This window comes from Tyto alba, unplaced genomic scaffold, assembly GCF_018691265.1.
Source record: "Tyto alba isolate M040663 unplaced genomic scaffold, T.alba_DEE_v4.0 Super-Scaffold_28, whole genome shotgun sequence".
Lineage (NCBI taxonomy): Eukaryota > Metazoa > Chordata > Aves > Strigiformes > Tytonidae > Tyto > Tyto alba.
The window spans coordinates 18,826,754-18,851,829 of record NW_024881302.1 but is presented as its reverse complement, the minus strand read 5'-3'; the positions used below and the strand labels follow the sequence as shown (position 1 = coordinate 18,851,829).

The window sequence follows — 25,076 nt, the reverse complement described above, 5'->3', positions numbered from 1 at the left end:
GTGCAATCACATTGTCTGGGGGTGTCTGTTCCTAATAACTTCTCAGTCCACCAGCCAATTCCAATCCAATCTGACAGAGGGGGAGAGGTCTCAAAATATTGCATCCTCCCAAGTGTCCCGGCAGTACGCTGAGCGGCTAGCCGGGGTTACAGGTAGCTTGGACGAGATGAGGAAGGGAAGCATCTTCCACACAAAGTCACGGAGAAGAGCAGTGAGGTCAAAGTTGGTTGCCAGTAGGTAACCCACAGCCCGGTTGGGAAGAGGACCTCGCTGGCTGATGGAGCTGGATGCGCCCCATCAGCTGGGAGAAACATGCGTGTCCGGAAGGACGCGAGCTCCAGCTACGCAGGGCCTGGCGCTGCCTGCACTTAGCGCACGTCTGGGCAGCGGAGGACGGGATCTGCAGCAAGCCATGGCTGCCAGAACGCGTGGAGCCGAGCGCTGAAAAGCCTCCAGCTCCCTGAAGCGCCGGGGCTGAGGGATCCTCGGCTGAAAGGCACGGGCTCCCAGCGGGCAGAAGTCTCCCTTCCACTGGGGACAGGCGTTTCCGAGAGCGGAGCCGCGCTGCGGGCGCCTCGCCAAGCAGGACGGGACCCACGGCTGTCCTGCGTCGTGTCTCGTCTTGCTTCAGTCTGGACAGGATCTGGACAGCAGTTCCTTGTTTCTCCTCTTGTTGATGCTGGTTTAATATGCTGAAGGCGTTCAATGGTGCACATGGTCTCTCCAGCTCTAGCCCTGCCAGTAATATGAGCTTAACAGAGCTGGAGAGGACTTTTTTTTTTTTTTTTAAGCGCCTATACAAACATGATTTGTTTTGTAATAACTCTTCTTCTGTTCTGTTTTGAAGGGATGATGGCTCTGGGATCTGAGGGACTCAGAGACAGCTCAGAGCAGCTCAAATTCCCCCCCATGTGCTATCAATTAACGTCTTCATTAAACACCCAGATCAAAGCTGCTTCCAGCTAGAGCATGACGGTGCAACAGAGCTCGGCTTCGTGAAGTCACCCGCGATTGGTGACAAAGCAAAAAGGGCTTGGTTTGTCCTGTACCAGCCACACATGGAAACAGGAGATAACTGCCAACGGAGGGAGTGAGTGTCCTTCCTCAGGTCCCCACCACACCCTGGACCAGAAAGCAAGACCCAAGCCACGGCGAGGGACCTGCTGGATGTGCACGTGCTGGGAGAGGCACTCCCTGCGGCGGCAGATCACCCGTGCCCGGCAGCCTGCTCCCAGGCCAGATCTCTGGTCCCACTGGTGCCAAGGGCAACTCTCAGTTGGCTTCATTGAGACTTGACCTTGAGTTAGCCCAGCAAGGCAGGAGGGCTGGGAAAGTCATCTGGAAGGAACCACCACCACAAAATTGTCCAGTTGGGTGTTTCCTAGAGATTCTCCAATGTATCTTCTAGCTCTGTTTTACTTAACCTGTGGGTATCCAGGAATCCCAAGCTCTGGTAGCATACAAGCTGCCCATCTCTACCACCACGCACATCCTTGTGCTATCAGGCCTGATCAGCAAGGGCCCAAAGCCTTCTGCTAGTGTGGCTCCATCTCTGCTTGCCACGGCAGCACATGGCACTAGCTGGCCCCAACCTGGTCAATCCTGCATCCTAGAATTTGTACCAATATTTGTGCTTCAGCCTGGTGCAAAAAGGTACATTTCCGCTTACAGTCAAAACAACAAACCCCAGGATTTAAATCCCTGTGGGAGCTCGGGTGCACCATTAATCAATGCTCAGTCCTTCAGCCTAGAGTGGAGTGACTGCAGACCATACCACAGGGTGTTCCCCTTGCAGAGCCCTTCATCAGACACCAGGAAAACCGAACACCTCAGTGAGTCCTCACAGCACCGAGTCCCACTGTGCAGGCAGGCTGTCTGCCTCTCTCTTCCCACCCTCCTTCCCCGTCCGAGCGTGGTGGGTACCACCCTCTCACCATGGTTTCTCACTCGGTGCTGTCGACGGGCAGGGTGGCAGGACCAGGCAGCCCCCGGGGAGGGGATGCAGCCGGGCACGGCCAGGGCTTGCCCGCCGGCCTGGTGGTGTGAGCCACGCTCGTGTCTCACCGATGCTGACTGCAGGGTGCAGCAGTGACACCCTGGCATATTCCCATGTTGTGCCCAAACATACACGGTATTTGTGGCTGCTCTACCAAATGCCACCCAAGGGATCTTTTCTTTAAAGATATATGGATCTATAATTACTTGGTCATTTCCCGCATCCTTTAAGATAAACTTAGACTTCAGCAGCTGGTTTCAGCTTACTGGTGTCATTACCGGGAAAACTGTGGGTAGAGTGAAAATCCAGCACGCACAGAAGCGGTGCCCTCATCTAAGCCATGCTGTTGCATGAAAGCCTCCACCCTGTGACCTGCTGAGCTTTGCATCAACGAGTGGCACTGCAGGGGACTGGGCTGGATTTGTTCTTAATGTAGATCAAATAACTGAGTGTGTTGCTCATGCAGGAGCAGGAACAGCAGCGTTGGGTCCAGGAATAACAAAACACTTGGGGAGATAACATCTCCCAGTATGCTTCCCCACCATGACATTCACCAGTGAACCACAGCACACGCTGCTCATCGTGTCTGGGACCCTTCTCCGCCCCCTTCTCCAGGCAGCACGGTCAGGAGCTCAGTGGGGTGGATTTCCAGGACCTCAGTGGAAGCACCTAGGGCATTTAATTTCCAGTTTTGAGGCACTGTTGGAAACGATCTGTCTTAAGGGAAAATGCTGGAAAACAGGTCAACTGACACCATCGCAGTGATGGTCCCTCTACAACAGCAAGCCAGGAGCGGTGACATTTGTTTGCGCGGAGCGCTCTGTTGTGGTTTGGCTGCGGCCAGCTCCACACGGGGCTTTGGGGAAGAGAGGAATGTGGCTGACTCAGGAGCAGTGCTTGCGGCTATTTCTGCCATCGCAAAGTGCACCTCGACGGCAGAGCTGCTGTGATTGTCCTGCAGGCTGGGCAGCCAGCCCCGGCCTGGGACTTCCCGGGAGGCTGAGTCAGATGAAAAGCGGGTACCGGCCAGCTGCCCCCCGGCACGGAGCTGCAGGCTGTGCACAATGCTGCTCTGCTCTTCTCCAGTGGCTGCAGCTCCTGCGGCCCCCCACCCCATTTCAAGCAGTGGCACAGAAAGTCTAGGAACATTGTCCAGCAGCTCAAAAGTGGTCAGAGGAAGAAGAGCAAAATCGTAGCTTTGTTGCTATCTTAATTTACAGATCAAATTATACAACTTCAGGACAAACACGTTTTGCGTCTCCAAAGGGTCTCTGAAGCCTGAGTCAGCAAAGTGCATGCTCAGCTTTAAGCATGTGGTTTACGATCTATCAGATTAAGCTGGGGCTTGAGGGAATAACCATATAAAAACATTTTAACACATCATCTGATGGGTCTTTCTTTTTAATTCCCACCAGATTTTAGCCATTATAACTATCCATAAAGGATTGTCGGCTTCAACAAATGGTATCCTCCAAATTCCTTGAGTTAGAACAAACTTGTAGATAGTCACTGGCCTGTTTCTGTGTTTCGGATTTTCAAGTGAAAATGAGTTTGGTTAAAAAAAAATAATTCAGTTTTTGTTTTGTTTTGTCTTGTTTTAAAGTGGAAAATAAAACAAAATAAAACACTATTGATTCCTCATAAATTTTTACCTTTGCATTTTCAGTTCCTGTTTTCACAAGATTTTATTTTTCAGGTCACTTAGGGGAACAGAAGACTTTCCTGCATCCCAGGAATATTCATGGGGTGGGAAGAGCTGCTTTTCTGCCTGGTCTATAGGTGGGTTTGGAGAACTTCAAACCAAAAAATCCTAGACACACCAAAGTCAGCTGGAGATTTCCGATGGTGCTAATGTTACCAGACCCTCATCTCCTCCAATCCAAGTGTCTGTGTGGTTGGGAAATTGCAGTCTCGGTCTAAAATCTGCATTGTCCAGCCTGGTTCCACATGGGAAGTGGCTTTGCCCACAGCGTACAGAGTAGACCAGTGTGTGGTTTCTCAGAGAAACCTGGGCTGTCTGAGTAAAGGCTACTTGACAGGGAGCCCCAGGCCAAAAGTGTTTTGCTGAGCGGCTGCTCGGCGAAGCTGCATCCTCAGTGGGCATCTGTGCTGGGGATGGAAAGTGTGGTCACTCTGCAGCCCCTTGATTCATGCAGCATAAATCTGATCACACCACATTTCAATTATACGGCAACTCTATTCATAAGCTACGTGGATAAACAGTCCATGTAACTGCACAGTAATTGTACAGAGTTCCTACAGATGATAGAGCAATAATTAACTTAGTAATTGCATGTGCCAGAATAGCCCTGGAACCTCCACTGTGTTTTGGATGGCTGGCAGGGCTCTTGCTCACTTTATCACCTCCTGTTCAAGGGAAGAAAGGCTTCCACTGACTTCAACAGCTCAGGCTCAGAGCACCTCTCCTTTGTGGGCATTGCACAGCTGCTTTGGAGAAAGGGTAGCTCTTCTGCTTTCCCCAGTAACCAGAACTAAGGAAAGAAGCAGCATCCCAGGGGAAAAAAAAAAAAAAAAAAAAAAAGGGAGTAGGGGGAGGGAGGGCGAAGAAAAAGGCAAAAAAGAAAAAAAAAAAAAATGCCCCTCCTGCCCTGTCTCAGAGAGACAAGACTTGGGAAACACAAAGATGGATTCATGTCTGATAAACTGAGCAACTCCCTTTGGATGGCAAAATAGAAATGCAGATGTTTTAGAACTGATGCCAACAAGCTCCTGATTTTGGGGAGGAAATTCAGTGGCACAATTCAGGTTTATTCATATAAATGCATATAATGTGAGAAAAATACCATGCAGGCATGGCTCTTTTGGTGATGTCAGTTAATAACATTCCCATTAACCTTCATGGAAGTATGCCAGTTTTCTCCTGCTGAGCTTCTGGACCTGGGTCTGCCTCCAAGCAGAGGGAGGAGAAGACCTGGTTGCTGGACTGCACCAGCTGATATTTTACCTTCACTGTCCCCAACAGCAAAAACTAATACACTGATCCGCACTGAAGTGCTGTTAGTGATAGAAGTGATGTTGATAAAGAGACGAAAGAGCCCTCACGAAGTGCAAACTGTTGTGCAGCGTCATCTTTTGGTGCTCCGTGGAGCCTGGAAGAGGAGGCCACATGTCCCAGCCAAGGAGACTGGTCCCTGCCCCCCAGGGAAGGTGGGAAACCCATCCCCATGTGATGCCCACCGCTGCCCCCAGGGCCTGCCTGCTGCCAGCTGGAAAGCAAACCCCAGAGCCGTTTGGTTTGCTGTTGGCTTGAGGTTAGCAGGAGATGACGGCTGGCACCGTGAGCTTTGGGGCTGCAGCCCAGGTTTGTGGTTCTCCCAGAACTTTGCTCCTGCCCCACCTCTCAGACGCGCATCTGCACATCCAGGGGGATGGGGGGGCTGGCTGGGGCAGGTGGGGGTACGGTGCCCAGGCAGGGACGGGGTCTGCGCGCGGGGTGTCGAGGTGGCACGCCAGTGCGGAGCGGGGTTAGTGCTCGCCCGGGGTGTTTGGATACTGGCAGTGCCTGTGACTGGCAGTACTGGGGACACAGGCACTGCAGGGACGGTGATGTTTGTGCCTGGCGATGCAGATCTGCATAGGCACAGTCCCGTCCCCCCCCCCCCCAGGCCCCTCCTGGATTCTAGCCTGCTTAGCTCCTTAAAAATACTGGGGAAAAGGGATTGCTACAAGCAAAATGATGCCTCTTCCAGCTCCACCTCCACTGCTTCCCTACGTCGGGAGAGAGCAGGGATAAGCTCAGGTAGTCTGGGGATCTTCCTCCATCCCCTGTGCCATGGTGCACACGCTGGAATGAGAAATCCCCATCGCCAAACCTCTGTCACCAGTGCGGTTAGCACAGAGTGCAGGGAGACCAACCGGGGCAAACACTGTTAACCCTTGTGCTGCTGAGAGTGCCTGCCATGGCTCCTCCTTGCCCGACAGCAACACCCCTTCAGGCCACGACAGCTGCCCCAAGAGGGATGCTAAAGCTGCTGGGAGGTTGCCAGGGTCACTTGCTGCCAGGTACATGGCTTTGGGTTGGAGAAAGAAGGGGACAGATTGTAACCGGGGCGCAGAGTGGTGAAGAAGTGACAGAACAAAGCTTGAGCCACCTAATCCAGATCCTCAGTGCCCCTTAGGGCCTTGAGCCACTAAGCCCCAGTCTTAACCAGAACACCATCCTGCTTAAGAGCAGGTGTGACACAGCCTTCAAAAATTAAAAAAAAAAAAACAAAACAACCTTCATGTAAACAGCTCCAGGCTGGTTCCAGCAGACACATCAGCTCCTCACTGCCCTTAGCACTGAGATTAGAGCCTTGGAGACTGCTGCATACAGAGCCTATCTGGTTTCTGCTCCTACTTCTTGGCCATAGGGCAGGGCAGGAGGGCTTCAGGATCTGGTTGGGAAGAAAACATTCGGATGTGCCCATGGAGCTGCCCAGGGAGAGAAGGAGAACATGAAACAATGCAACCACCTTGCAAGCATCGTTCTTCAGGAAATGTTGGGCAGCAGAGCCTGCCCCAGAAACCCCTCAGGCCCCTTTTGACATGCTCTTCAGTCCTGCATTGGGCAGCAGTCCTACCTTATCACGCACCATCTACCAGGGCAGGGAAGAGGCGTCTGCAAGTCCATCTCATGGGGCTGAAGATGTGCTTGGGGGAGGAGTGAAGCTTCCATCGGGACATCACACATCCCAGTGCCCCCGGTGGGGGGGTTCCCTGCACTATTGCTATGCAACTTCCAGCCTTCCCACCCTGACTGCATCCAACTCTGCCTCTACGCAGAGTTCCCTGCTCTTTTTCTCTTGTTCTTCCAGGCAATGGGAGGAGTTCCCATGAAAACATGTATTGCTTTTGTTCCCTGCAGCCAAGTGATACAATCCTGCTACATGGACAGAGAAACTCCTGCAGCAAAGTCCTGTACGGCCAGCGAGATCCTCCCATGGGCAAGGGCTCTGCACTGAGAAACGGGGGTAAGCAGATCCCAGCAGGGTCTAGCTGCAGAGCTTGCCTCATGGCCACCCCGGCCAAAGAGTCAGCGCCTGGCTGCGGGTCACGGCTCCCTCTCTCTCAATGGAGCAGGGCTTCTAGGAAGGGAGAACAATTGCTAAATGGGAGATCTTTTTCCCCTCTGGGGTCAAGAAAAAAAGGGCAGCAAGAGCTGCATGGATCTGTGCTCGGGTGCATCAGGAACACAGATGTAGCTTTCTGTATGAAGCCCTGCTCTAATACTGAATTCAATCTGTGGCTCCCAGAAAGCCACTGAATAGTTTTCCACCAGTTGTGCCTCACCACCTCCTCTGCTCTGAGCATCAGTAGGTGATGCATGCGAATGGGCTCTCGCTAGGGAAGGGCTGCCCTGCAGCTCCTGCCTCTTTAGGATGTCGATGGCCATGGATGCCCAACAAGGTCTAACCCCATGGGAACCCCTACAGGCACCAACCTGCTTTTGCCTTCACCTGGGAAAGTGGGATTGGTTTCGACTTGAGGTAGGAGGTGGGTGAAGGGGAAAGGAGATGGGAGAAGTGCCTTTTTTAAATGTTCCCTTGCCGCTCGCCTCCGCGTCCCATGGCGGCGTCTGCGCTGACGTCAATGCGGTGCCGTTGATTTGCACCAGCTGAGGGGCTGGCACACGATCCTCCCCTCCAGAGCGGCGCTGACGTGGGGCGGCGAAGGGCTCGTGCTGGGATATATTCCTGCCCGCACCGCACAGCGTGCCGCCGGCTCTCTGCAGCAAGGTGGGAAGCGACCATCCTCCGAGGAGCGCCGGACCCCGGGTGCTGCCCGCGGAGCCCCTGCCTTCACCCCAGCCCCCAGGGACGGGGCTCTGCTGCCCAGCCCTAACCCCTCCACGCAGAGAGAAGGGGAGCGAGGTGGCCGCCGGAGGGGCAGCAGCGGCGCGAGCCTCACCTTGCGAAGGACCACCGGCCTGGCACCTCGCTTGCTGCCGCTCGCTTGGAAGCGTTTGCGCCAGCTGCGATGCAGCTGTGAGCTCTCGCTGCCTTCCACGGCTCCTCTCCTCGGTGTTCTTCCCTCGGTGGAGGCTGCAGGACTGGATTAATGCATTTAACTGCAGATGCTCAGGCCCTGCAACCACCCGGTTTCCAACACCACGTGGAGGTGACTGCCTTTGCATGCCAAAGCTTATTTTACTGCCTTCCAGAGCAAGGAAGCCCAGAAAAAATATTCTGAACTTGCACTTCGCTCTCACGCATGCGATTTGCGTGTTAATGTAAACCCCCACTGGGTGGGAAGCATCAAATTAAATGCTCCTAGGAAAGATGGGCCCAGCCCTTGAGATCAGGGCTGATTTGGGGGATGAAGGAACACTATGCATCGAGCCGCAAGAAGGAAAAGAGTGATACGCAGTCAGCAGCAGTCATCTTTACTATGGACCACAGGAGATCAGAAAAATAACCTTGTTAACAAGAGACCTAGTGGCTAACAAAATGTCATGCTCTAGGACATACAAGAGAGGCCAAGCACAATCACCAGAACAAAACGGCAACCGAGGAGGAAAGGAAATCCCAGTGTGGTGTGTGGGGTGCTGCAGTAGGTGCCCTATAGCAAACCTCTCATGGTGGTACCAACACAGCTCTGTGCATGCCTGTGTGCGCGTGGGGCTGGCTGCGTGGCCTCCTTTCGCCTTTAAGACAAGTCAAAGGGTCTTCGCCTCTTTCACAACTTCAGTGTCTCTAGCACGATTAGTATTCAATTTTTCAGGAAAAAAATAACAATGTCGTTTTGTTCCAAGAACGATGGGCAAGAATCGTTTCTCCGGGTACAGTGAAAGGAGGGCAGATAGGAAAACACCCTTCTCAGTGCTGTCCTTGTGACTCGTGCCCTCTCCTCACTGACACCGCAGCCATCCCCAGCAATCCTCTGTGGCTTTGCCTTCAGTGAATCCCAAACAAGGCTTTTCAGAAAAAAAGAAGAAAGGAAAAAAAAAAAGGTATTGCTGCTTCTTCTTGTAATATTTTTCCTCTCTCTCCCCCCTTCTTTCCCCTTAAAAATGTTTACTTTCAAAAATTCCATTCCTGCAGAGATTCCTCCCAAGCTCTGAGGTCTCCGCACTCCACCCTACTCTTCTGCAGTCAGAAAAACTGAGTCTTGATGTCTCTTTGGTTAAAAAAAAAAAAAAAAAAAAATTAAAAAATAACACAAACAAATAACACACAGCCCAGTATGATCCCATTCCACCCCGCGGATGCCTGATGAGAGGGTGTCTGTGGAAGAAGGAAGCATCAGAGACGAGCTGTCTGCTCTCTGGAAGCTGAGGTCCCCGCACTGCCCAGCCAGCTATCCTCCTCTCATACAGTGGTCGCTGGCCCGAACTGGAGCACCAGAGGGGACGTCTCCTTGATCCGGACATAGAACCGCCCCTCGGGCCGGGTCGTTTGGAGGGACAGAGGCAAGAAGTCGTCGGGAAGCCACCGCTCGCTCTCGTCGGAAGCGAACACCAGTCCGAAGTGCTCCAGCTGCTCCTCGCCGTAGAAGAAGGCGGCGGAGCCGCCCAGCACGCCGCGGGAGACGTCGTTCATCTCGAGCACCACCAGCTTCACCACCTCCCCGGCGGATGTCTGGCTGGTGATGTGCAGCTGCGAAAAGAGAAAGGTGGGAGAGACGGATGGTAAGGGGGAGGAACAAGGAGGAACCGGGGGCCAGAGGCAGTACGCGGCGAGTCCTACGGCGATGATGACCAGGGCGGAGGAGCGGCCACCCCAGCAGTGCCCACCGAGCGAGCAGCAGCAGCATCCCGGCGCCCAGCCGTGGGCACACACTGCCTGCGGACGCCTGGCTTGCTGAGGCCCAGACTCACCCACCACTTTCTTGCCTCCACCACACTCTCTGAGACCTGACAGCTCAACTCTTGCATGTGTCCCCCTGCAGCTCGCTCGCTCCGCTCAGGCTGCCCCACTGTCCCATCACCTGTGGCCAGAGAAGGATAGCCCCAGCCTCGCTCCTGGCACCGCAGAGGGATCTGCATAAAGTCCCTCTCACGATCCAGACCATCAGACCAGCTGAGCCACAGTGGCTCTGCCAAGCTAGCGGTGCTGAACTGTAGCCTCTTTGGGAAGCGGCGCTAAATTGCATCCTGCTCACAAGCTCGGGGCTCTCCCGCCAACAGCTCCCCTCGGTCTCCCTCTCCACATCCTCGGGGACTGCCTTCTGAATCCCAAATACAGCCAAGAAAAGGAGCTCATCGGAGCTCTGGCTGCTAACAACCGCCGGGAGCCCGCTACTTGACTTCAAAGGCCCTAACGCGGGACATCCATCCTCGCCCGGGCAAGGCGACGGTTTCCTTTGGCACATCCATAAGGGTTTGCGGAGCGCCGCGAGCTGTGCCCCGGCAGGGTGGTCCGAGCCCTCGGCCCACGTGAACCCTGCCAGCTCCGAACAATCATCGCGGGGCTCAGCTGATTTACGCCAGCTGAGGAGCCTTTCCTTTGAACTGGGCTTTCTTTGAGAAGAACATCGTAAAATGCTTTCAAGCAGGCGTGTCCAGAGCTTTGCAACTTCAAAAGCCACGTGGGCAGCCCGCCAGGAACCCGAGGGCTATGCTTCAGTTGCATAGAAATCTATGGTAATTTCTCAAATGGAAAATAAATACTGCGAGTCAGATTCCCCTCCGCTTCTAACGTCCCTGCTGGGTGTGGAGAAACCGGCTATCAAAACCCCCCAGCAATAAAACCCATCAGCCCATCGGCTCTGTCCTTCCTCTGCCATTTTGTGGGCAGGCAGCACTCGGGCTGCTCCGCCAGCCTCGGCTCGGAGCACTGGGAATGTCGGCAGGGAAACTGCAGTGGAGGAGAGACCTTCATGGCAGGGCGAAAAGGAGATGGCAGAGCCGGAGGGGCACCTGCCCAAGACACGTGCCCTGGGGGATCTCCTCCATGGGGGAGCCCACCCAGAGCAGGTGAGGGAGATCAGAGCTGGGGCGGGGGGGGGAGGGTCAGCTCTCAGCAGCAAAACCCTCGCAGAGGGGAACCAGGTCACACAGCGGCTCTGGTGGACCCCGACGCCTGCAGCAAGGAGGCTGCTTTGTCCGCTCCCCTTCCCAGGCTGGGAACCAGCAGCCCTGCTCTCCCTTCCCCAAAGGCACACAGGGCTGGAGGGGAGGGAGCGCAGGCCCCGGGGCGGGGGAGGCTGTGGAAACGCTGGGGACGGGGCAAGGGGGTGATGGCTGGGGGAGCGATGTGTTCGAACACTGGGGTGCGGCGAGGGAAACCCATCAATGTGACCTTCGCCCACCGTGCCTGCCCGTGCTGGGTGGCACTAACCTGCCGAACCAGGGACCGAGAGCCGAACCACAGCACCGCTGAACTTGTCCCCCCAAAACCACCTGAGCCGTGGCCCCGGCTCGCCCTCTCTGCAGCAGCGGTTATCGCTCTTGCAGAGCCACACGCCCTGTCCCACGCTGCTGGGAGTCTTAGCACTACCGCAGGCATGCAGGGACACAGGGCAGGAGTGCTGCGGGTCTCCGGGGGACCTCACCCCCTGGACGGTGGAGGATGGGGAGGGCAGTGCCAGGCGAGGGGCACGCGAGCCCCGTCCTGCCAGCCCTTTCCATCCGGGCACAGCAGAGCCGCAGCGCTGCCCTTTGCAGGCTCCGGTACCTTGACACTGGTCTCTTTGGAGAGTCCGGTTTCGTACTGAGGGCAGACCCGCAAGGTGACAGAGCCCGGCTTCTTCCCTCGGTCGGCCAAGCACCCAGGCTGCTCCGGCTGCTCCTGAAAGTTCTGAGTCCACTCAGCGGAGTGCGTCCGGAAGACGGGCTCAGAGCCCTGCCCGCCCCGGCCACGCTCGGGGCTGGGTGTCGAGCCAGTCCCCAGCCTGAGCTGGCTGCAGTGGCCTGCGGTCCTCTCCGTCGGGGAGCTGTCGACGGAGCCGGGGCAGGACTTTCTGGCCACCTGGCAGAGTGGTTTGGGGAAGTCCAGGCTGCTGGTTCGAACGCAGTACGCCTGTCGCTTCTCCGTGATGCGCAGCAGCTCGATCTGGCGGCTGGGCAGGACAAAGTCACTGTCGTAGAGCTCAGGGGGTGGCCGGGGCTCCTCCGGCGGCGGCGGCGGGGTCTTGAGCTCGTGGGTCTGCAGGACGTCCGGGGCACCGTCCCGGAGGGTGTGGGTGACTCTCCTGCTGCAGCACTCGGGCCCCGAGGAGGAGTACACCAGGTCGAGCTCCTTTGGGCTCTGTGCCCTGCTGGAGTCGTAGTCACTGTCGGTGGCCAGGAACACTTCCGAGGAGCCCTCCTCATCCGACAGCCCATGTGAGTCTGCAAGGGGTATAAGAGAAGCAAAACGGGGCTGAGCCTTGCTGTCAGCAACCCTGGCCGGGGGGGTTGCACCAGCTGGAGCCCAAGGAAGCCCCCGAGCATTCCCCCCCCTTGCTGTACACCTTTGCTGCGCTCGCCAAGGCGCAGGCAGAGCAGGTCCTGCCCCAGCTGAAACCGACTGCCCTGCCTGCACCCCGCCGGGGCAGCCAGCCAGAGCAGCAATCCTGACCCCTCCCCGAGCACGGGCAGCCCCCTGAGCCCACCCGGCAGGAGCTCTGCAAAGCTGGGTCCTTACCGGAGTTGAGCTTACGGCTGGCCTCTGGCGAGGGTGCCGGGGAGGGAAGGTAGTCCAGGTGGGACGAGGTGGATCGGGTTTTCTCCTTCATTGCACCACCGGCCTCGGCGAGGAAGCCGCTGAGAGACACCCCACAAGAGGGCTGCTTGTACCGGGCGTGCTGCAGGGCATCCATAATCCAGCGCATCTCGCGCCAGATCTCCTCCATTTGCTGCCAGAATAGGAAACGAAGGATTCCTTTCAAAAAGCAAACAACGGCAACAAAAAAGCCCCACGCAGCCTCTCCCCACGCACCTTTCCCAAGAGGTGAAAGCTTCAGGGGAATCCCTGAGTCAGGAAATTCCAAGAAAGTGTTCTCAGGTGGGAAGATGCTGCTTCGACCACCAGCAGCTGCCAGTTCAGCAGGACCTGCCTGCTGCAGGCAGGGGTGCTGGGCAAAGGGGCAGCATGTGGTGGTCTTTCACATGTCCAGCCCGAAATGCACTCCAGGCCCTTTCTAGCAAGGTGAGGACCTGCAGAGCAGGAGCCTCCAGCTGTCTCATCAGGATTTTGAAGGTGATCCTTGCGGTAAGAAGTTGCTAGACAAAGCCCTGCCTGCTGCTGCCCGTCTGCCACGTCAGGGAAATCCCATGGAGTCACAGCCCCCAAGATCAGTGAACAGCCCCGGTGCAGATGCTCCTGCAGCTCAGCCAGGGCACGACTGTCCTGCCCACACCCAGGCACTGTTAAGCCCGGCTCCTTCCCGGCGGGCTCCCACTCCATGTACCTGGACGTAGTCCTGAACCTGCTGGTGCCTCTGCTTTGCGGTGGAGAGCTCGGCGTCAGAGAAGGCCTCCCTGAGGCTCTGCTGAGAGAGGAGTGACTCCAGCTCCAGGAGAGCGGACACCTGGCAGTACTGGGTGATGAACTCCCGGTCGTACGTGAAGAAGTGGACTGCAGAGAGGAAAAGAGAGAGGGGGGAATGAAAAATATCAGGTCCCTCGCCGTGGATGCCCTACAGGCTCCTCCCTGCTCACCCAACACAGGAGGAGGCAACACGGTTCTCTACTCTGCCTCAGCATCCTTCTCCATCCCTCCTCTCCTGGGGGAGGGATCCCACCCCAGAGCCTGTCCCAGCTCTCGGGAGGTCTCAGAGGACAAGGAAACCAGCAAGGTTGGGTTTTGGCATTCCCTCTCATCACCTAGCTCGAAGATCTGCAGCGGCAGCGTGAGGAAGCCGGAGCGAGGGGTGTAGGGGTTGTTCTGGCCTGGAGCGGTGCAGACGTCATCCGACGGAGGCAGCAGCAGCAGGAAGGAGACCTGGCCCCCGAAGTCCAGCACCTCTTGGCTGTACAGACGGAAATCTTTGGCCTGCAAGAAGACACTGCAGGTTAACAGCTGCAAACAGCATCTGGTGGGCCCTCCGCCAAGACCTCATCCACAGAGGGATGCCAACCTGCAGCCAGAGGACACTGCTGTTTCAGCACACAGCCAGAGGCCCCTTGCTTCTGGCATAACCTGCATACCTCCCTTTCTCTCTTATTTTGCCTAAAACTCTCTAAACTACCGGTCAAAGTCACTACAACAGGATTTCAGAGAAGAAGTGCCACCAGCAGTGCTCTCAGCCCTGCTCAGAGAGATGCCCTCACAGCTGCCCGGCCAGAAGCACATGCATGGCACTGGGGCTGGTGGGCACCTTCCTGGTGAATACCTGACATGGTGGAGGAGGGATTCCTCCCTCTGCAGTCTGGCCCAGGGGGTTCTAGCCCCATCCCTCCACTGGCCAGGGACTGTCCTGCTTTGGAGGGACAGCGTTGGGCTGGTCTCACGCTGCAAGGGCTGACCCCAGGACCAAACCACGTGGCAGGCAGGCAATAACGCAAACCCAGAGTCACCATCCTTGCTTTGGTGGTACAGGGGAGGGTAAGACAAATAGCTCCTGTGGACACTGTCCCTGGGCAGGCAGATGCTTCAGATGCTGGTTGTCCGCCACTTGCCTTCTATTTGCACGAGTTTAAAATCTCAGGGATGCTTCTTCAGGCCCCCAAAGAGGGGGAAGGGGCTGTGGTACCCTGCCTGCCACAGTAAGCAGCACGGTGCTGCATGGGTCCTTCCCCTCCCTCCTCCCCAGACCTCGGCACCTGCCCATACCTCTTGCAACGGGATGTTGATCAGGGTCATCAGCTCCTTGATGGCTACCTGGAGCTCCTGAAACAAGTGGTTCTGGGCTGTCTCAGTCTCTGGCTCTGCAGGAACAGGCTCCTCCACGCTGGCCATCTTCTGCAGCCATTCCCACTCCTCCCTGGAGAAGGGAGAGACAGACGTGTGAAGGAGGGAGCAGCTTGGGGTGGGCCTGAACACGTAATTGCTATGGGAGTTGTGCTTGCTCAGCTGTTCCTCCCCCAGAGGGTGCAGCACCCCAAGGGATGCGGGATCTGCTGAGATAAGAGGGGGTCCTTGCTTTGCTCCACCTCCAGGCTGTCCCGCATGGCAGGCAGCGGGGCTGAGAGGGAACATTCCACTGCTGCCAGGAGCCCAAGAGCAGAAGCAGGAGGTGATGGGTGCTCTTAGGCTGGGTGGGACAGAAGAGCCTGGCTGCTCCAGGTGAGCTCCCCTGCGAGCCCCACCTGGAGATGTTGGGGTTGGAACGAATCTTGACGTGGCACAGGATGTTGGGAAGCCGCTCCGGCACCAGCACTCGGATCTGATCCACGGCGCTGCAGAGCTTCAAGTAGCCTAGGTAGAGGCCTGGAGAGAGGGCATGGCTGCTCCGCTGGTGGTAAGCCAGCTTGTCCTGAGGAGAAAGGCACTGCTGGATCGAGCAAGCCCTCACAGCGGGGCTCTCCCCTGCCCTCGTGCCAGCTGCCACGGCACAGCCAGCCCCGCCGGCAGAAGGGACGCGGCAGAGCAAGCATGACCCGGGTGCTGCCAGGCAGAACCTGGCACCAGCCTGATGCCTCCCCTCGAAGCAACAGGAGTTTTGCAAGCTGCTTGGGCTCTGCTCCCCCTCTGCCTGCAGCCAGGACCAAACCCTCCGTGACCCGGGGCTCTGCCATGGCCTCGCCAGCCCAAGGCGGGAGCAGGGAGTGCTGGTGGTCCTGCAGCGGAGCCCGCTGCAATCCCCTGCCGCAACGGCACCGGAGCAGCACCTGGATGGAGATCAGCAGCGTGTCCAGGGCGGTGGGCTCCTCCGGGGAGGACACGGACTTGCGGCTGGTCTGAAGCTTGCAGACGGGAACCCAGCGGACACTCTCGAAGGTCTGGTTGGTCTTCACCTCCTTCAGGGTGACGATGAGGATGTTGCCCTGTTTGTCTTTGACAGGCTCAAAGAAGACCTGCCCCAGGTCCTGGATGCCCAGCAGCCCCTGCATGACGGGATGGGAGAGCGGGAGAAAGCAGAGTGTCAAGGGACATCCTCGAGGCATGGTGTTTTGCGGGTCTGGGCGGCTGGGACGTGACTGGCAGCTGCCTGCTGGAAACCAGCCTGCCCAGCAAAGAGTCCACCGACAGTCCCCAGCCCCTCTGCACGAGCTTGCCACCAAGCCTGACACCTCACTGCCCTGCAACTGGGGTCCTGCCAGGGAGGATGAGGCAGGGGCACCCACTCCTGTCACTGACAGGCAGGACAGGCAGACCCTGCGGTTTTCCTGGCTGCAGCACATCCACGTGCTGCTCCCAAGGGAGCCTGGCCCGCAGGGCCCCCAAAAAGCACCCGCTCCTCCCCCAGGCCCACCCTCACCTGCATTTGCGAGATGGCCAGCAGCATCTTGAAGCGTGTCTGCAGGATGCAGGAGCAGGACGACTGGGAGACGGTGACACACTGCCGCAGCCACAGGATCTCATCCCACATGCACGACACCTGCAGCACACCAAAGGGCCGTCACCACCACCCGCTGCTGCCTGCAGCTGGTTCACACGAAGGTGTTTTGGGGGAACCCATTTGCCTTTCTGTTGGAGCTGGGTTAGGAACGGGCACGGGCGTATAGCACCTCTCAGCAGGGGTGTGATTTCCTATGCCACAGGCACCCCAAGATGCCTCCAGAGCCTGTACCTGAGGGAAGCACCATGCTGTGCCCACCCAGATATCAGTCTGAGGTGGGACTGAAGACTATCTAGGACTGAGACTTTCTTAAGTTGAAGATAGCCAAAAAAAAAAAAAGGAGGGAGAAGATAGCCTCTCCCTCAGTAGAGGAAGACCATCCAGCCAAAGATTTTGGCCCTGAGCTGCCCACCTGCCCTTCCACTAAGCCTACTGCCAGTAGAGGACCAGGCAGCAGCGCAGCACCCTGCGCGTCCTGCTCTGTACAACAGGCAGAGCTGCGGCGGCGGGATGCTGCGGTGAAGCAGTTAAACAGCCGAGAAGCCGCTGGCGTCCCCGTGGAGAGGCAGCACCCACCCGTCGTGGCACGTGGCACGCAGCCAGCCCACCGCCCACCTTTGGGCCTCCAGGGACCGTGGTGGAAACACCTGCTCCTCGGCGGTTTCTCGGTCCGCGCCGAGCCCTGGTGAGCTGCAGCCAAGCCCCAGTGCCTGGGGCGCAGGGGGAGGTTGCTGCCAGCCGAAGGCAGCGGCAGCTCCTGATGCCCACTGGGCTCACCCCGGCACTCCTGGGCTGCCACTGGCTCTGGGCATCGCTCTGCCCCACGGAGCACGCAAGGACAGCGGCACAGCGGGGGTCCTGGATGTTGTGTCGTCCCGCGCGAGTAGCTTGTGCTCGCTTTGTGCGAGGCGGAGCGTCCCTTGGTGCTGCTCCCGGCCCTGAATCAGACCCAGCCCTCCCTGGCAAGAGCCCCCCCCTGCACCCCAGGCATGGTGGGCACTGCTGCCCGGGGTGGGCAGCGCCAGGGAAGGCGCTGCAATGAAGGTGGTCTGCAGATCGTGGTGGCCATCATCTCAGCAGTGGCCAGGGTGGTGGCCAGGCAGGTAGAGGTGTGTCAGGAGACACACGGCTGCCATGCCCCAGCACCCAGGGTCCCCGGGCCACCCACCTTGGTGAACCAGAGAAAATCCTGCATGAGCAGGCAGGAGTAGCTGTCATCAATTTCCACCACGGGGATCTGGTCTTCATGGGTCACCAGGATGTTTTCGTCCTTGTAGAAGATGGCTGTCAGGTAGAGGCCCCTGCACAGGAGGGAAGACAGACTTCGGCGTCACCCCCAGCTGCCAGCTTCATTTCCCAAAGGGTGTCTCTCCCGACGACTGAGATGTCCTGCCCCAGGTCTGAGCACCTCTCCAACAGCCCGTGGCAGAAGAGGCACACGGCCAGTGCAGGAGCAGGAACAGGAACAGGAACCCAACGCTGCCAGCAAGGCAAGCCTGGCCGATGCCACAGACGATGTGCCCAGTGCCCCGGCCAGCACAAGGGAAGGCGACGCAGCCAGGCCTGTGCAGGAGACACGCTGTGGTGCCTGGAGGCCAAATGTGAAGATGGGTGGTGGGAGGGTGGTGGGGTCTAGAGGAGGGGGGGGTGTTGAGTGATGCTCGGGGATGGTGCAGGGAGCAGGGTACAGGTGCAGCTTAGCCAGCCCAAATGGAAACACTAAGGAGAAATGTTTGATTTCTGGGCAACGGGACTCATATCCACTGGTACCACCTTGCTCCAGGCAAGGACCCACCCCTGAGCACCCCAGCACCCGGCCTGCACGCACAGCTCCTGGCTGCACCCAGGGTGGGCAGCCCAATGTCCCCGCGGGGAGAGGGGCTCTCTGCCACCCCCCTGCACCAGCCTCTCACCGCTTCAGCGTCTTGAGGAACTTGCTGCCGGGGTGGAAGAGGTGCTTGAGGCTCTTGGAGACCGAGTGCTTCCTGCTTTGGGGCTGGTTCTTGCAGGGCTCTGGGGAGCAGAGAGCAGAGGATGCTGCAGCAGGAAACGAGGGGCTGCACCAGCAGCCCGTGGCATGGCAGGCCAGCCCGGTGGGCAGGCTCTGACAAGGTCTCCGTTGCCTGAGCCGTCTCCCTGCTACGCTCATCCACGGGATAGACCTATTCCTGGTCCCACTCCAGCCCCGTGGACCACACCACAACCCTGGCGGGAGGGCCTGGATGTGGATACCACACCCCAGCCTCCCCACAGCACCACGCTGTGCACTCACCGTGGCAAACGCAGTGCTGGTGGACAGTCTTCACCTGGCCCAGAAGATGGTCCAGAGCTTCAGCTTGTCCCCGTCGCCGTGGGGCCCGGCCGTCGTACTCCCGCCAATCTGTGGGGGACAGACCAGCATCACCCCAGCACCCTTTGGCCTGGGGGAAAAAAGGTGTTCCCATCCCCTCCTCCCCATGGCACATCAAATCCTGGCACCCCACCCAGGTGTCCCACAGCCACAGCATGGCACAACATGGCAGGGCAGCAGTCGGGGGTTCTGGGCACCTCTGGGTGGGCTGGGCTCCGGGAGCTCCCCAGTCCTGTGCCATGGGGAGACCCAGGAGCACCCCATGGCCACTGGCCACCCTGCAGCAGCACAGTAGGGGCACAGCAGAAGGAAAGAACAAGGTCCTGTCTGTTGCTGCTGGACTTCACTGGCCTTAAAAAATAAAATTCTTTCCAGTGTCTTCCTCCAGGTCTTCCCCAGAGCTGCAGCTTTCTCCAGGCGAGTGCCGAGAGCTGGGCTCACCTCAGCAAACACATAAATAAGCTGTCCTGCCAGCTCCACCCATTGCAAGCCGGCAGCGGGACCAGGAGTGGGGCCGGGGACCCGCCGGCACTTCTACGTTAGCTTTACATTAATTGCTTTAAACACCCTCCATGTCCTGCCTGCTGCTGTTTTCCATGGAAAGTTCAGCTCTGTTAACTTTGGCTGGGGCTCGCCACTATTTTTAGGAACTTTAAAAACACCCAGGGAGGTGCCTGACTATATTCTGCTGGGCCAAGGAGGGATCTTTACTGAAGGGAGAGATATTAATGGAGATAAAAATAAATAAAACCCACTCATAATAAAATTCACTTTGGCTGCACTCTGTATCAATGCCACATGGATCTCTGCCATGGGGAATGTGACCCGTGTGGGATGGCAAAGGGGATTTAAAGTGGGTGCAAACATGACCAACGCCTGCTGCCATGACAGGGTAAAGGCAGGGCAATGCAGTGCATGCTTGCTATATGCATTCACCGACATGCAAATGTATTTTTGCATCTTCCCCATACCGGTGCTATATGGCACGTGGACCTGCAGCCAGAGCGATGCATGGTGCTGCCCACCTCTGGCCCCCCAGCGCCGTTCCCGTGCTGCCAGACCTGCCCCCCGACCCGCGGGCGGTGCGGTCACTGCTCACACGCAGCAGCACGCTTGGTCCCCCGCTGCCTGCCGGCACGGTGGCAGGGACTGCGTGCCCACTGCCCTGCTGCCTGCTCCTCGGGGCAGGCTCGGCCTCCCCAGCTCTGAACGGTGCCGCTCCTCACCCACCCGACAGCGCTGATCCCACGCAGCAGAGACCCCGCCTTGGGACCGGTGACAAGGGGCAGGGGCCACCTCGGAGCCCGCTTTGGGGGTGTTCCTTCCAGTTCGGTCCTCCCTCCCCCCAGCACCCCGGGGTGCCTTGTGTGATACTGGGTGGCTTTTCCCTTCCCTCCCCTCCGCTTGTCCAGGTGCCAGCATAGGGAGGCGAGTGCTGACAGCCCCGAGCGGATCTCTGGTGGGGTTCCTGTCCCCACCCCAGCTCGATGCCAGGGAACACAGGTCCCTGGGGCTGGGCTGGGTGAGCGAGAGCACGTGGTGGCACGGGGAGGGCTCCAGGCCCGCTGTCACCCAGGGCTGGGATGGCTCGGAGCCCTGGGGGGGCACCTTCAGGGGCTGAGCTGGGGCATCCCACCACGTCACCCCTCAGCACGTGTCAGCTGTGGTTTTGCACAAGTTCGGCCACTTTGGGGCCAACTGCCTTGAGGTGGGGAGGACTGAGCCACCCAAAAGCTGCCCTGTGCTAAGTCACAGACCTCTGTTAAAAAACCCAGGGATGTTTTTCCTTCCCTTTAAACGAGAAAGCAAAACATCCTCTCTCCTAGCTTTCTCCTTAGGATGAGCTGATCCAGGTGGCCTAAAATGGCTCAGCCTTTACCAGCCAGCCAGGAAAATTTCAGGTTGAAAAATCAGTATTTGGCAAAGCTCCTATCGTCTGGAGGCACAGGCCTGGACCCCTGGGCACAGCCTCCCTGCTTGGCCCAAGACTCCAAATGCTGCCTCTGCTCCTGGGTCCACTGGACCCCATCCCAGCAGTGAAAGGGACCCCTGAAAGGCACAGGGAGTTGCCACCTCCCCCCCATCCATCCCACAGCTGGTGCTGGCTCCCACAGGCATTCCCAGTGGTACTTACTGGAAGGGATGGCGAAAGGGGGCACAGAAGCTTGCGGGGGACCCCAGCCTTTCATGTTGTAGGCAGATACCTGGACATAGTAAGCCGTGCCCTGCAAGGAGGGAACACTCAGCACACTGGCACCTCTCCCGGCTAGGTATGAGGGAAGGAGGATTACCCCCCCCGCCCAGTACACCACAAGGAGTACTAAACTGGGAGCCCACACCCCGGATCACCAGCTCTGACCTCCTCCAGCTGTACAAAGCTCTGGTTATCAAGACACTAGAGAACCGCCGTGGCCTGGGTGGGTGGTTTTGGGGGCAGGCAGGTGCCCCTTGCCGGGAAGTGATCCGGCCCCAAAAGACACGGGGCCTCCGCAGGGTCGGGGTGCTGCCTTCCCGCCGCGACACGCAAGGAACTGACCCCTGGAGACAGGGAGCTGGCCCAACGCTGTCAAGGGCTTGTGGCACGGCGTCGGTGATTAAAGGCCTCTGATTAAAACCCAGTCAAGCTGCCAGATGTTGCAAAGCCTCCAGGCACTCATGAAGGCAGACAGGAGCCTGTGAAGCAGCTCTGAAAGCATGATTGATGGGCTCGGGCCAGCTCCTTGCAGCAGTGCTGCTGCGGGCTCCGTCCTGCCAAGCACCAGGGCAGCTCTTGCACCCCAACATCAGCTCCCGGGCTCCGGCACTGCTGCCTGGGGCTAAGCCTCTGTAACTGCATCGAGGGCTTCTCCCGCTCCTCCAGCCAGTGGTCCCCTCCTGCCTGCCCGGGAGCTTCAGCGCTGCACCTCCCTGGTAAGGGCATCCCTGCGTGTTCCTGTTCCAAGCTCCACCCCACCACAGTCCCCATCCCGCCCCATCTCCCCCAGACTGGTCCGGTGTGTGCTGGGGACAGGACAGCAGCCCCCCAGGGGAGGGGACAGCTGACAGGCAGCATGGCCCCTGCGGTTCTCAAGGAGATAAAACAGCAGGAAGCCCCAGCCCCAACCAGCCCGTGACCTTGCCAAACTCCGGGAGATGGAGACGGGGCTGGTCCCCCCCTCTCCAATGAGCGATGGGCTGGTGCGAGGGGGCTGATCTGTGCAGGTGGCAGAGGAAGGAGCTGCTGATTTATTGCCCAGGAGGAACACGGGTGGAGACGGGAGCGGGGCGGGGGACAGAGGATAAATCAGGCACTCAGTGAATGGACTCATTCTGCCTTTCACTCGAGAGTCCCCAGGCAGCCCGTGCCGGGGTTTCCCCATTGCCAGGACAGCCACGGCTGTGCAGGGACAGACAAATGCCTCTGCTAGCCCCATGCTCTTATCTCTGCCCGTAGGCTGTGCTGAACACAGCACGCACCACAGCACAATCCCATTCCTCCTGCTCAAAATGACACCCCATCCCCTTCCCGCATCAGCTGCAGGGAATGACCCCATGGGCTGCACCATGACCAGCGGCTTTTCCAGCGGACTCTCCCCCCAACAACCTAGACCCCCCTGGGGCACCCCGAGAGCTCACCGACACCAGACCCCGGATGGTGAAGTTCAGGTTCTTCAGCTTGTCAATCACGGCCTCCCCAAGCGGCGGCGAGAAGGTGGGCGAGCAGCTCCACTCCACTGAAAGGAGAGACCCCCAGTGTGCCCCGTGGCCCCGGAGCGGGGACAGGCTACCAGGGCTGGCCGCAGCATGTTGGGGCCAGCAGCTGCAGAGGGACCGCGGGCAGGACCAGAGCTGGAAGCAGCTGAGCAAAGGCAGGGGAGAGGGGGAGTTGCAACAGGGGGGGACGGCGTGGGGATCTGTGGTCCTCCCCCTCAAGCTGCATCAGACAGGGTCAGCACCCTCAAGCGATGGGTCAGGGGCTGGGGGATGGAGGAAATTCTCCCAGAAGCCAAAAATAGCTGGTTTAAGTGGGTGAGGGGCGCAGGAGGGGCAGGATGGCAAAGCCCTGCAGTGCGCAGGACAAGGCGGGGAGCAAACAAGCAGCACTCTGAGTTTTGCCACGGTGCGGGAGGGGGGTCAGGTCCGGCTTGGACCTTTGGCTGGCAGCTGGGTGGTGTCACAGTGCGCAGCTCTGGCTCCTCCATGCTCGAGCGCAAAGGCAGCTCGATGGGGGCTCAGCAGCGCCGCCCATGCCCCTGGCACGCTGGTGTGGCATGCACGGGGGGAGCACCCCCAGCGTGGCCCCCCCCCCAGCACACCCAAGGTAACTACCATGGCTGCGTGTGCCCTAAACTGGTGTGGGGACCTCAGTCCTCACCTTTGTACTTGGTGACGACGGCCGAGTTGATACTCAGGGGCTCCCAGAAGGTCACCTGCACCGAGGAGCTGCTGGCCACGGAGAGGTGGACGTTGGTGGGGGCATCTGGCACTCCTGGGGACAGAGAGCGCGGGGACCACTACAGCGAGGACGGTCACTCTGAACCCCTCAGTGTCCCTCCTGGGCCTCCCCCTGCACCCACGCACACGTTCCTGGAACGCTCACCCTCCCCCGTGCACCCAGACAGTGAGCTCTGGATAGAGGGTGCAGGGACCCCCTGGCAGGTGCTGGTGCAGCCCCGTGCCTGGACCACACACAGCCCTGCTCCTGCCCCTCAGCCCCCTCCAGCCCTCCTGCGGGCACTCACGGGCGTGCTCAAACCCTGCCTTCATGCGCTTGTAAAGCCGGTATCGCCACTCCCAGGCCTTGAGCTGCTTCTCCTTCTCAGAGCAGTCGGTGTTGGGTGCCTCGTTCACCACCTGCGCCGTCAGCTCGTTGACGCGCTGCTCTGCTTCCCGCACCAGCGTGGAGAGGTGCAGCGAGCGGCTCTCCAGGCTCACGACTGCGGGGTGGGTGGGCACGGCCGTGGGTCCCGGGAGGGGAGCCAGGAGGAGGGAAGAGAAGGTGGTTAGGGCAAGCCCAGGCTTCACCGGCACCAAGTCCCAGCCCCAAGACCCCATCCTCCCCTCTGTGTCCTGCTCCGGGGCTCCACTCGAGTGCATGGCTCCACTCAAGTCCCTGCTACAGCCTGCACCAATTTCCCAGAGCCCAGTGACTGACTCCCCACCAGGACCCCGCTGCCTGGGGGTGCCCCGTTTCACCAGGCTGGAGACCCAGGTGATGGGCACGGCGCAGCCACCCCACACCAACTCACAGTGTGGGCTCTCCTTGGCTCCTGCCTGCAGCAGGGCCCTGGCGATGGGAGCGTTGTTGGTCATGATGGCGATGTCCAGAGGCAGCAGCCCCTCACTGTTGGGGGTGTTGAGGTCCAGCTCCTCGGGGCTGTACTGCTTCAGCAGCTCCTGCACCCTGTCGAGGTCCTGCAGCTCCACCGCCTCGAAGAGGGCAGCATTGCTCTGGAACTGGACAGAGGGTGAAATGCAGGTTGGCTGAGCGTGAGTCAACCTCCCCCACTCCACCCAACGCCCCAGCCTTTCACCAGCACCCCACAAAACCCAAACAGGGTGGGATGCCCTGGTCCCAGGGGTTTGGGAGCCTCGGTTCTTTGCGGGCACAGCCAGACGATGCTGAGCAAACACTCAGACCAGCTCCAGCTGAACCTGCCTCAGAGCGGCTTCACTCAACGCACTCTTGGGCTTCTGCCCGGGCATCGGCATCACCCGTGCCCTGACCCTCCGTGCCCGCCTTCCCAGCCACAGCAGCGCTGGATGGAGTCAGCAGGCACTGACCAGGTAGGACTTGCGGAGCTTCTCCTTCTCGCCCCGTCCCGCCAGGCTGCCCTCGTCGAAGGATGTGTAGTTGACGCGGAATTTCCCCGACAGGTTTCGGTAGAGCCTCTTGGCCGCGTTTGGCGAGGAAGGGCCCGGTGGCTTCCTGGCCTGCGCCAGCTGCAAGTCCCGCATCTGCTGCGTCATTTTAGGGGAGGATGACCTGGGAAAGAGCAAGGAGGTGCGGGGAAACGAGGCATGGAGGATGTTCCAGAAAGGCAGGGGCATATCTGCGTCATCGGGACTGAGGCACAACCCGGGAGAGGCAGAGCAGTGCTGGGGCAGCACCGACGTTAGCAGTTGCAAGACGGGTGACAGTGCCAGCAAGGCCCTCATCCGTCTGCTAGCAGCTGAGGCCAGTCCATTCCTCCTTCCCATCACTGCTGCTGGCCCTACAGGCACTACCCAAGGGCTTGTATGAACCCTGTAGGTGAGACATTTCCTTCCAGACCCAAGGGCCGGTCTGGCCCCACACTGCCCTTGAGCTAGGATGCTCCAGGCAACCTCAGTCTGCTCAGCTCTTCAACTGGTCTCCACCCATCACGCTGGGGAAACCTCTCC

At 58.8% G+C, this 25,076-nt stretch overlaps 1 protein-coding gene across 15 annotated transcripts in view; it reads right to left on the bottom strand.

The window, feature by feature from the left end:
- Positions 1-8,365: 8,365 nt before the first annotated feature.
- Positions 8,366-25,076, bottom strand: part of LOC116964400 (ankyrin repeat and fibronectin type-III domain-containing protein 1-like) — a 259,270-nt gene continuing 242,559 nt past the window's right edge. For all 15 annotated transcript variants that reach the window (XM_033003974.2, XM_033003975.2, XM_042798706.1 and 12 more), the window contains 18 exons: positions 24,477-24,678; positions 23,942-24,149; positions 23,435-23,629; positions 23,068-23,181; positions 22,329-22,426; positions 20,848-20,938; positions 18,636-18,743; positions 18,277-18,376; positions 17,532-17,664; positions 16,283-16,402; positions 15,693-15,908; positions 15,171-15,337; positions 14,695-14,845; positions 13,746-13,914; positions 13,331-13,497; positions 12,565-12,775; positions 11,614-12,269; positions 8,366-9,594 (listed from right to left, as the gene is read on the bottom strand). In XM_033003974.2, coding sequence (XP_032859865.1) covers positions 9,307-9,594; positions 11,614-12,269; positions 12,565-12,775; positions 13,331-13,497; positions 13,746-13,914; positions 14,695-14,845; positions 15,171-15,337; positions 15,693-15,908; positions 16,283-16,402; positions 17,532-17,664; positions 18,277-18,376; positions 18,636-18,743; positions 20,848-20,938; positions 22,329-22,426; positions 23,068-23,181; positions 23,435-23,629; positions 23,942-24,149; positions 24,477-24,678 — 3,394 coding nt within the window. In that variant the 3' untranslated portion in view covers positions 8,366-9,306. The remainder of the gene's footprint in view (positions 9,595-11,613; positions 12,270-12,564; positions 12,776-13,330; positions 13,498-13,745; positions 13,915-14,694; positions 14,846-15,170; positions 15,338-15,692; positions 15,909-16,282; positions 16,403-17,531; positions 17,665-18,276; positions 18,377-18,635; positions 18,744-20,847; positions 20,939-22,328; positions 22,427-23,067; positions 23,182-23,434; positions 23,630-23,941; positions 24,150-24,476; positions 24,679-25,076) is intronic.